Source organism: Salmo trutta, chromosome 10, assembly GCF_901001165.1.
Source record: "Salmo trutta chromosome 10, fSalTru1.1, whole genome shotgun sequence".
NCBI lineage: Eukaryota > Metazoa > Chordata > Actinopteri > Salmoniformes > Salmonidae > Salmo > Salmo trutta.
In genome coordinates this window covers 20,473,933-20,486,391 of record NC_042966.1, presented here as the reverse complement: position 1 = coordinate 20,486,391, position 12,459 = coordinate 20,473,933, and the positions used below count along the sequence as shown (strand labels likewise).

The window sequence follows — 12,459 nt, the reverse complement described above, 5'->3', positions numbered from 1 at the left end:
TGGCAGTATCATAGACTGGTCATTCTTCATGGACACCCAGTTTGGTACAAGTGAATCTGGTCTCTCCTGATTCATTCCTCAGAGACACATATTAGAGTCAGTGGTCCTCTTCTCACTCTTCCCAGAGACTCATTTTTAGAGTCAGTGGTCCCCTTCTCTCTCTCTCCCCAGAGAGACTGATTTTGGAGGCGGATTTAAAGACTGAGAAACCCACCCGTGTACAGTGAACACATGCAGTTTTGACTTAAAGTGGAACAATGGAAGGCAAAGTTTCAAAAAAGTTGTCCTCCAGAGAATCTTGAAATCATATTTGTTAAAAAAAATGTCAGTGATACTATTAACTTCTCTATTTGTTTCTTAGCTTTTTAAATCTGTTACATAGCACCATATTTCCTCATCACCACCATCTTCATGCCATTTGATTTCTTACAGAGAAACCAGATCTATTCATACACTGGAAGGTTCAGCAAAAGGTTTGTTTACGTTCCAGTTAGTGCTACGTGTGTTTAGCATGTATAAAATAAAACTTGATCAGGAAATATTGAATTATATCTATATCTACTTTACCAAACTTTAATCCTTTCAAAAGACATAGGCTAATTATGTACAGGTACAATCGTAATATACAATTCCTATTGGCATTTGCAACAAACTGATTTTGAGCACTGATTGCCTGGAACTAAAGATTATACTAACCATCAGAATTTGTCTTACTCCTCATTTCCAACACACCAGACTTTTTACTTCCTTCCAACTCAACCATTTTGTAAAATGCCAAACAAGGCAAGTGAATCTGTTACTATGTAGACTATTAAATACAAATAAATAAATGTAATTTAGCAGCACTCTTACCCAGAGCAACTTACATGTTCGTACTGGTCCCCCATGAGAATCAACACCACAACCCTGGTGCTGCAAGCACCATGCTCTACCAACTGAGCCACACAGGATAAGACACATGGATACAGTCCAAAACAGCAACTTACAGAGTCCCACCGTGCTCTGCCCTCCATCCTGTCCCTTCATGAGAAGTGAGAGTTGATTCACTGTCTTGTGATACCAGTGTGATGATGTCCCTTTGTGTATAAACTGGTTTGTTCAAATTGCATGGATGATGATAGCACCTTGACAAACCACATGACTAGGCATGTTGTAATAACTGACCAATGGAAACACAGAATCCTCTCAGAGTTTGCATTTATCAAAGATGACACATACATTTTACAATATTTTGGTATCTAATACAGTGAACAGGAACTACTAATAGCACTTGTTATACAGTACAGTGGCAAGCTACATAAAGTGTCAAAAAAGAACAACGATCCCTGTGCAAGTCTTAAGTGCATCTCAATACAATGTGATTTTACAGTGATGTCAACTAAGGATGTGGCTATCATGAACAATTAGGATAGCATGAGTTAAACAATTAACCAGACAGTTTCTGACAAAGAATCGGAACAGCACTTAAAATGTCTACATTGTCTGTCATTGTATTCGTAAAGCACATCAATATCATAGCACCGTACAGTATATAGCCGAGTTTCGTTATAGCCTCAGTAGATTATCACTAGCTACTACAATATTCATTAACAACTCATTCTTCGTACCCAATTACTTTAGTTTTTAACCTTCAGGATCAGGCAAAACACTTTGAAGACATACAGTTCAATTGTGAAAGAGAGTTCTGGAAATTATAGTGCATATTGGACCTTACATGATCACCGAAAACCATCAGGTGTTTTTTTATGATCAAATATTCAGAAACTTTTAATAATGACAAAGATCTAGACCAAACATTTCATAGCTGCAGTTGAAGATGCATTGATGATTATTGTATAGCTGCATTGAACAAAAGCGATAACAAGCTCTCCCTTTTTAAAATTCACAGATTGCCTTCACACCTCGCCTTGCAAGGTAACTCATTACCAAGAGTAGGAAACAGTGGCATTTCTAGGCACTCAAAGATGGTAAAATTTTCCCGTTTTGACCCTCAGGCTCAGACAAGTCACTTTAAAAGGATATGCAACTTTTGATTTAACAGTGCATAGAGGTACCATTGAAAAGAGCTAGTCCACAGAAATTGTTTCCAGAGGTCCTTGGATTCTCAGTGTACAGTAAAGTTGCCCTTAGATGCTAAGCAACTGGCTCAGGTATACCTGGGAGATTGAGGCAGAATTATGTACAATAGACTGAACGTTAGGCACTGTTGTTTCCATGCATAAGAGCTGGTGTATCTTGCCTTTCTTTAGCTGTGCCAACGTCCATAGATAACGATGAGCCCTTTGAGAAGGTTATCAATTCATCTTCACTTCTACCAGATTTAACACATCAGTTCCCAGGCAAACTTTTAAACAAGTCTTTCAAATTTTTTGACTAAGGTGCTTTGCTTGCTTAGTAGCTTGCACATACAGTATGTCCCAGCTCCAATTGGGGGAAAAAATAGCTTGTTTAGCACAAACCCATTTTTCTATGTTTATTTGCGAAAGTAATGCTACTCCAGCTGCCAAGACTTTCCCCTGTTCTCACTCAGATCCTCTTTGGTTTTCTGGATGCAGGTAAAGATCTCCTTGAACAGGGCCTTGTACTCAGGCTGGTGAAGTTCATCCTCCTGGCTCTGGCGGAGCGAGGCTGGGCTTCGTGGGCGGACCAAGGGGGCTCCGCTGGGCTTTTGGACCTCCTTTTGGCTGTGCTGCTGGCTCGGGTCCGGCTCCCCCTGGTGGCAGCGCCGCAGCAGCGCGTCATATTTTACCTGCAGGGCGCTGTACTGAGCGTCAACCTCGTTGAGAAGGGAGATCCCACGCTGCTTCACCACCTCCGAATGGCGGACGCACGAACGCTCGTGGTCATGACTCTCGTATACGTCTGACCCCTCACCCCGCAGCGACCTAAGCTGCTTCTCGCTGTTGCAGTGCTTTAGGACATCACAACCTTTAACCTTGGAACGGTAGCTGATCTCCATCAGGTCTCCCTCACTGTCTCCATCCTCCCCCATCCCCCTCTCCTCGTTCAGGGGGAAGAAGAGGGCATTGGGCAGCATACCTAGGCTGACCCTTGACCTCGAAGCTTTGTTGCCGTAGTTGGCTCTCCACAGCTGACGAAGCTCCTCAGCCTCACACTCCAGCTCCACTAGTCTGGCCTGGACAGAGAGAGAGAGAGAGGACAGATAGAGAAGGCGGAAGAGAGAAAGAGAAACAGGATTCAGTAATGTCACATGGAACTCTTGACTTTACCATTTCCCTACATACTATTTGAATTTGAAGCACACATCTGCTTCAAATTATTCTGTGTGTGTGTTGCTTCTCTTCCTCACCTGGCACCCCTCCATCATTCCCAGGCGCTGCTCCAGTGCCACATTCTCATTGGCTAGGTGGTCTGCATCTCGCTCTGCCCCCTCCCTCCGAGCACGTTCATTGGCCAACTGGGTCTGTAGGGAGCGGAGCGATCGCCGTAGCGACTCCTGCTCCTCCTCCCGCCACGAAACGTCAGAGGGAGACCAGGGGTCATCCGAATGGTCTCCAGAGTCGACACTCGAGTACCTTGGAGGGATCAGAGAGAATCTAACCAATCAAACTTTAAAAAGGATGGGAAACAACTTTTGTTCTAGTCCAGACCAGCACTTACACCTAATTAGTGTAATAAAGTCACTGATAAGCTGCCAATAAGACTAATCAGGGAGTGATCTTTAGTGAAGGCAGAGATGAGTGGCCTTACGGGTGGAAAATTACCTTAAATCAAATCCTGTGGGTGACAACTGTGACCAGTGCTCAGTGAGGTCAGTAGGGAGAGAGTACTATAATCTGCTTGGCATGTGTGTTTATCAGTGACCTATGAGTTTAGGCCTGGATTAAAGGAGAGGAGCCCATCCCTAACTCAATAACACAGTCTAAACTGCTATGGCATCAGAGGGCAGGAATCGGGCTAGAGTACTAGCAGTAGCACTATTCCCCTTCAACAGCTGCAGTGTACGGAGAGCGAGAGAGAGAGAGACAAACCGCAATGCTAGGGCAGGGCCAAGAGGGACTTGTTGAAACATAGTGGTATTGAATGAACGCAACCTAAAAATGGGGCTTAGGGCCTTAGGCCATCCAGAATAGAACAAACTAATGGCAACTTCAGTGGGGCTACATCTTCTCTACGTATTATCACAGAACATTTTCTACCTGCAGCTTAAAAACAATTATTAATGCTGTAAATATATAAAATGTTAATACATTTTCAATTTGAAAAATCTGACATTGTGCCATGTCCATTTAACGCCATGCAGACCTGAATGATCTACAGTTGAAGTTGGAAGTTCACATACACCTTAGCCAAATACATTTAAACTCAGATTTTTACAATTCCTGACATTTAATCCTAGTAAAAATTCCCTGTCTTAGGTCAGTTAGGATCATCACTTTATTTTAAGAATATGAAATGTCAGAATAATAGTAGAGAGAATGATTTATTTCACCTTTTATTTCTTTCATCACATTCCCAGTGGGTCAGAAGTTCACATACACTCAATTAGTATTTGGTAGCATTGGCTTTAAATTGTTTAACTTAGGTCAAACGTTTCGGGTAGCCTTCCACAAGCTTCCCACAATAAGTTGGGTGAATTTTGGCCCCTTCCTCCTGACAGAGCTGGTGTAACTGAGTCAGGTTTGTAGGCCTCTAACACGCACACGCTTCACAGTACTTCCCACAAATGTTCTATAGGATTGAGGCCAGGGCTTTGTGATGGCCACTCCAATACCTTGACTTTCAGGTCCTTTAGCCATTTTGCCACAACTTTGGAAGTATGCTTGGGGTCATTGTCCATTTGGAAGACCCATTTGCGACCAAGCTTTAACTTCCTGACTGATGTCTTGAGATATTGCTTCAATGTATCCACCTAATTTTCTTTCCTCATGTTGCCATCTATTTTGTGAAGTGACCAGTCCCTCCTGCAGCAAAGCACCCCCACAACATGATGCTGCCACCCCCGTGCTTCACGGTTGGGATGGTGTTCTTCGGCTTGCAAGCATCCCCCTTTTTCCTCCAAACATAACGATGGTCATTATGGACAAACAGCTCTATTTTTGTTTCATCAGACAAGAGGACATTTCTCCAAAAAGTATGATCTTTGTCCCCATGTGCAGTTGCAAACCGTAGTCTGGCTTTTTTATGGCGGTTTTGGAGCAGTGGCTTCTTCCTTGCTGAGCGGCCTTTCAGGTTATGTCAATATAGGACTCGTTTTACTGTGGTATAGATACTTTTGTACCTGTTCCTCCAGCATCTTCACCAGGTCCTTTGCTGTTGTTCTGGGATTGATCTTGCACTTTTGAATTTTCCAAGCTGTTTAAAGGCACAGTCAACTTAGTGTGTATGTAAACTTCTGACCCACTGGAATTGTGATACAGTGAATTATAAGTGAAATAATCGGTCTGTAAACAATTGTTGGAAAAATTACTTGTGTCATGCACAAAGTAGATGTCCTAACCGACTTGCCAAAACTATAGTTTGTTAACAAGAAATGTGTGGAGTGGTTGAAAAACGAGTTTTAATGACTCCAACCTCATTGTATGTAAACTTCTGACTTCAACTGTATATACACTACAGTATGTGGACACCCCTTCAAATTAGTGGATTCAGCTATTTCAGCCACACCCATTGCTGACAGGTGTATAAAATCGAGCACACAGCCATGCAATCTCCATAGACAAACATTGGCAGTAGAATGGCCCGTACTGAAGAGCTCAGTGACTTTCAACATTGCACAGTCATAGGCAGCCACCTTTCCAACAAGTCAGTTTGTCAAATTTCTGCCCTGCTAAAGCTGCCCCAGTCAACTGTAAGTGCTGTTATTGTGAAGTGGATACGTCTAGGAGCAACAACGGCTCAGTTGCGAAGTGGTAGGTCACACATGCTCACAGAACGGGAACGCAGAGTGTGTGTATTTCATGTATGAGTGTTGTGATCTCACCTGTGTGTGCGTTGCAACTCATTCAGGCAGGACACACTCTGCACCCCGTAGGGCCGCCATGATTCTGCAAGGGGTTTCCCATCGGGATTAGCAGGGGCTGTCTTCAGATCCTCTACCTGACGTTTCAGATCCTCCACCTGGGTCTGCAGAGCCTCGATCATCTCTGTGAGCCTGAAGAGAGACTGACTAATCAAGTTGCTTTTGCCCTCACACATTTAGCTCTCCTCTCACCAACTCAAGTCGTTCACCATTCCATCTGTATTCTCTGCAGAAAGACTCGGGCTGTGTCCCGATTCTCCACCCCGTCATTGATTTAGATGCATAGGATTGGTATAAGCATTGGCTGGAGGGAGTTTCCACCACTGTTAGATTAATTTGAGAAAGTGTGCCAGACGGGTGAAGAATTGGGACGCAGCCTCAGGTTTCAACCCACCCCTGGATCTTGTGCTGGGCGGTCCTGTTGTCCTGTACCAGGCGGGTGTTGCTCTGCTCCTGCTCTCTGGAAGACTGATCTAACTGCTCGTACACCTTAGCATGCTGATCATTCACCTGTCTCAGGAGGTCCACCTGCTTAGTCAGGTACTGGAGGGAGGGGGATGGAGGAGAGAACCAGGACACAGTATCATCACATAACCGGCCACCTTCAAATTCACAATTCATTTCTACTTTGAATCCAGATTACACATTGGTGTAAAGTACTTAAGTAAAAATACTTTCAAGTACTATGTAGTAGTTTTTGGGAGTGTCTGTACTTTACTATTGACATTTTTGACAACTTATACTCCACTACTTTCCTAAAGAGTCTTGTTGGCTTTAATATAAGGAACTTCATGTATAGTATTTGCTTTTACTCAATTATGACAATTTAGTACTTTTTACACCACCGTACATTTTTAACTATACTGAACAAAAATATAAAATGCAACATGAAACAATTTCAAAGATTTTACTGAGTTACAGTTCATTTAAGGAAATCAGTCAATTGAAATAAATGAATTAGGCACTAATCTATGGATTTCACATGACTGGGAATACAGATATGCATCTGTTGGTCACAGATACCTTAAAAAAAAAGATAGGGGCGTGGATCAGAAAACCAGTCAGTATCTGGTGTGACCACCATTTTCCTCATGCAGCGCCACATATCTCCTTTGCATAGAGTAGATCAGGCTGTTACTGTGGCCTGTTGTCCCACTCCTCTTCAATGGCTGTGAGAAGTTGCTGGATATTGGTGTACACATCGATCCAGAGGGTGACATTTCTGGTGAGTATGCAGGCCATGGAAGAACTAGGACATGTTCAGCTTCCAGGAATTGTGTACAGATCCTTGCACCATTTTTTACCCTTAATTTTACCAGGTAAGTTGACTGAGAACATTCTCATTTACAGCAACAACCTGGGGAATAGTTACAGGGGAGAGGAGGGGGGATGAATGAGACAATTGTAAGCTGGGGATGATTAGGTGACGTGATGGTATGAGGGCCAGACTGGGGATTTAGCCAGGCCACCGGGGTTAACACCCCTACTCTTACAATAAGTGCCATGGGATCTTTTAGTGACCACAGAGTCAAGACACCTGTTTAACATCCCATCTGAAAGACACCCTACACAGGGAATTGTGATATTCTTTTAGACCAGAGGAATGGGTGCCTCCTACTGGCCCTCCAACACCACTTCCAACAGCATCTGATCTCCCATCCAGGGACCGACCCTGCTTAGCTTCAGACGCAAGCCAGCAGTGAGATGCTGCTAGAATGGGACTGTGCAGGTGATGGCAGAGGATGAATGGCACGACAATGGGCCTCACGATCTAGTCACTGTATCTCTGTGCATTCAAACTGCCATCGATAAAATGCAATTGTGTTCGTTGTCCGTAGCTTATGCCTGTCCATACCATAACCCCACCGCCACCATGGGGCACTCTGTTCACAACGTTAACATCAGCAAACCACTGCGGTTGAGAGGCCGGTTGGACATACAACCAAATTCTCTAAAACAACGTTTGGGGCGGCTTATGGTAGAGAACTTAACATTAAATACTTCTGCAACAGCTCTGGTAGACATTCCTGCAGTCAGCATGCCAATTGCACTCTCACTCAAACCTTGAGACATCTGTGGCATTGTGTTGTGTGACAAAACTGCACATTTTAGAGTGGCCTTTTATTGTCCCCAGCACAAGGCGCACCTGTGTAATGATCATGCTGTTTAATCAGCTTCTTGATATGCCACACCTGTCAGGTGGATGGATTATTTTTGCAACGGAGAAATGCTCACTAACAGGGATATAAACAAACTTGTTCCCAAAATTATAGAAATAATTGTTTTTGTGCGTATGGAACATTTGACATATTTTTATTTCAGCTCATGCAACATGGGACCAAGACTTTACATGTTGCGTTTATAGTTCTGTTCAGTGTAGATACTTTTAGACTTTTACTCAAGTAGTATTTTACTGGGGGAATTTCACTTTAGTCATTTTCTATTAAGGCATATTTACTTTTACTCAAGTATGACAAGTGAGTACTTTTTCTACCACTGAGATTACACCATTGTACTTGTTCAAGTCAATACGATTGGTTTTAAGCCACTACATACAAGGCATACACATTATTTAATTTGGTTGCTTGTTCAGCCATGAATGAGATCAATCAAACATGGCAGAATCAATGACAACTACCTCCTGGCTGGGCGACTATTATTGCTTTGATAGCAGCATGTCTTTAATAGCGTTTGAGTGGTCTGAATGAGTGTCTGTTAGAGCGTAACACTTCTGGCGAGAGGCTGACTCCTGAGGAATGTAGAAAGGCACCAACACAAGGTAAAGGTCAGGCTCTTCTTATTAACACAGGTTGATTCAGGCTGAAGTGCTAAATACACTAACAATGGTGCTGGGATAACATAACACTATCTCTGCTCACACATCATTTCTCTGCTTCTCCCTATACCCTTCGTTTTCTGCTTCTCTCTATACATCTCTCTCTCTTTTCCTTTGAGAACAGTTTATCTTATCAGGGTAAAACAGGAAGAATGCCATAGATAATAACAGTTTAATATCTATGGAGAACGCTGTGAACCTTTAGTCAGCTCATTAAGAAAGACCAGCCACAAAACACCTACTAAAAACATAAATCCTGGCAATAAAACAAATACTGCTACAGTAGATAGGAGCTGTAAATTATCTTGCAACGCAATTCACTTAGATAACTTAGTATCTTGAATTCTGTATGTTAATATCATGAAAAATTGTGGCAATGATCTATAGTGTAACATAATATTATAGGCAAGATAACATAATTCACAGAATCAGCTTTCTCCTGCGCCGTTTCTACATGCAGTCAGGTCATGAAATGGATGGCACCTTTAGAGAGATTAATTCTCTCAGTCAGCAGTTTCAGAGACGGGGAAGGATTTAGGAGTCGCACATCCAGAGCTGACCCTGCTCAGGGAAATTAAATCCAGAGCTCATCTGGAAATGAGTGGCGGTTGCTGACCATACAATATAGATTCAGTATTGATACAAGACAAAAAAAAACACCAAGACTGAATGTGATATTTAAATACAAACTCAATAATTGGACTAATAGATTCTCTAACATGGAGAGGCTATTTAATCTAAAGTTATTTTGAGTCACAACAATACAATGGCGGCAATGTTGGTTCAAAGGTATGTCTGAAAACATTTAAGAGGACAACTGATATGGGCGGTCTATCTTTCCTAGTCCTCTGAAACTTCACTAAACAAGGTGAAAAGCATTGAGGTATGCTGTTTCAAAGGAGTAAGAGATCCCAATCGGTGCACTACCGTTTGATAATGGTTTTGTAAACACTTATTACCTGGGGATTTATAGTATAGAAAAAGAAAGACAAGGATTGGAATATAGGTTTTGTAGCCTTGTCTTGACAAAACCATTTCAGATGAAAAGTCTGCATTATAAAATACCCATTATATTCTGTTACCTTTGTGTTTCTAGGGTCCTACCCTACATGGACCCATGGTAAACAACAGGTGGAACCGAGAGATTAAGTCATCAGTCCATCGGGGTCCAACCCTCTCATTTCAGCTTCAATGGGAGTTAATGGTAGCCTGACTTTTGGCAATATGGAACATTGATTTGACTAAGGAATTAAAGGAGCACAAATCTGAGGAGAGATCCTTTTGTTTTCAACATCTCTTCTTTTCAACAGGAACAGATTGTAGCCTAACGGACAGGCCTCAGGTGTGTCAACTACATTTGAATCATTTTAGCAGACACTCTTATCCAGACTAGTGCTCGATTACTTGGATCATGTGTGCTTGTGCTGGGATGGAAAAAAACCTAAACACACTACGGGAAATGCCTATAGCTATAGTTTGGGACTGTGTCTGTCTGCTGACTCCTGATTGGTCAAACCCAGTTACCTCTACCCTTGTAGCTACAACCTGATTGGTTAAACCCTTACCTCTATCTCCTGTAGCTGTTCCTGATTGGTGGAGTACATCTGCTGCAGACCCTGCTCCAGCTCTCTGTTCCTGTCCAGCAGGGTCTTCCCCAGCTCAGCAGCTAGGTGCAGGTCTACATGGGAGGAATGAGAGATCAGAGAATAGGATCGATAAATGATCACTGTGTGTCACCAACGAAATAACGGCTTGGGAAAAGACGCGGCCATTAGTGCGACAAGAGGTTGCAGAGTGCACAGTGCATCAATGGCTGTGTCTGTGCCTCAATGCTCAAGGTCAGGTACATGCATCTGTCTTGCAGACATCCTACCTGGGTAGGTGTGTCAAATACACGCTACTTGTGCTGCCCATGATTTACAGTAGTTTGCCAACAATTGCCTACAATGGAACTGATGGAATATCGACCCAACAAGGGATAAATCAAACACACCTCAAATATATTGGAGATATGTAGGCTATTTGACCCAAGTCAGGGCATTTACAATCAGAAAGGTAAGAAATATATATATATCTACCTTCATCACTCTGGCCTAATTCATGCATTGTGAGACTGTCTCGTGTACAGGATTGGGGTGAGTTTATGAGCATGAAAACTGAATATATGTTTCTAGAGCCATTTCCGTTTCCTTATTTCTATTCCAGCATTCATCAATAGATAACCAATGATAGATATTAAACAATGCAATTTCGTGGAATAAAACCTTAATATGCAGAGATGAACATTTAAAAATGTGTATAAAATCTAAGACAAAGGATTCATTTTTTCAAATGGTTGGTTACTAAATACATGGCGATGGAATGATGGAAATTCTGCTTCAAACTACCTTTAAATATTTGTCCGAAGTCCGACAGTGTGTTTTGCCGCAGTAGGCTACCAAATGTGTCTCGTAGCATGTAGGCTACTACATTTGCTAGTGACATGACACCTGCCATATGAAAGTGGCGGTGCACCAGGCGCTCATTGTTTCAGCGCCTGCTTGAAAATAATTTTGCCTTACGCTGTGTCATATTGTGGCCACTGCCTGGTTTATTGCTGCCTGCCACTGATACGCACAGCACAGGTCGACCCGCGCTTTCCCAGTCTCGGTCATCATTATGGATATAATAATATTTACCATGCTCAAGGTCCTGCTTGTCATACCAAGGTTCATCCTCCTTGATTTCGAATTCTTCCACCTCAATCATGTCTGTAAGCATATTCGGCCACAATGAATCCCCGACTGATCAATGGGCTTTCATTGGAATAGGTAGGATACTAATTTCGCAGACAATGCAACATGCCTTTGAGGTATAATAATCCACCAAATGCGTTTCCCCTGATCAGCAGGTGCTGTCTAAAGCGGATGTCTATTCACCGGCTACAACCACGGTATGATGAAACTGCCTAAGCATCGCACTCCACACACATACCCCCCTCCAACAGCAACGTAGTTTACCACGTCAGTAAACGCGCACTGGTCTATTCTTCTTCTCCTTCTTTGATATCATGGCGTTCGCACATTGTGTTTGTGCATGCTGCCACCTACTGTGCAATAGTGTGTGGTCTATCACGTTACATTACATGCTAAAAAAAAGGAAAGGGGACTATCTCTACGCCTATATACCAATATATATATATAAAAAAAGTATAACACCATCCCATTCCACTACTTTGACCCTAATTGATCATACAACATAACAACAGACTCTTTCGTTCAAGTACACCAGTGGAGGCTGCTGAGGGGAGGACGGCTCATAATAATGACTGGAATGGAGTGAATGGTATCAACCACATGGTTTTTATGTGTTTGATACCATTCCATTCACTCCATTCCAGTCATAACACTTTATTTTAGACATTATTATGAGCCTTCCTCCCCTTAGCATCTTCCTACTGTCGTACACCTAAGTACTTCTCTGCAGCTGCCATCACATCTATTTTCAGTGATTTACATTACATTTATGCGGTACAATTGAAAACCATGGCAATGAATGCTAAAAAGCCAACCTTACTGAAGCACAAATTCATATCACTCTGTATTGGCCTAGGCCTACTACTCACTTTTGACCCATCATCATCTACTCTCTTCACTGCCTC

The 12,459-nt window shown here is 42.5% G+C and overlaps 1 protein-coding gene across 1 annotated transcript; it reads right to left on the bottom strand.

Moving 5' to 3' along the window:
- Positions 1–1,180: 1,180 nt before the first annotated feature.
- On the bottom strand, positions 1,181–11,988 carry LOC115201310 (cerebellar degeneration-related protein 2). The gene is made up of 6 exons (XM_029764827.1): positions 11,498–11,988; positions 10,385–10,497; positions 6,378–6,526; positions 5,945–6,115; positions 3,311–3,536; positions 1,181–3,136 (listed from the first exon to the last, which is right to left on the bottom strand). Exons 1-6 carry the CDS (start codon positions 11,577–11,579, stop codon positions 2,492–2,494), a joined length of 1,386 nt encoding a protein of 461 aa, XP_029620687.1. The 5' UTR covers positions 11,580–11,988; the 3' UTR covers positions 1,181–2,491.
- Between the last annotated feature and the right edge of the window lie 471 nt (positions 11,989–12,459).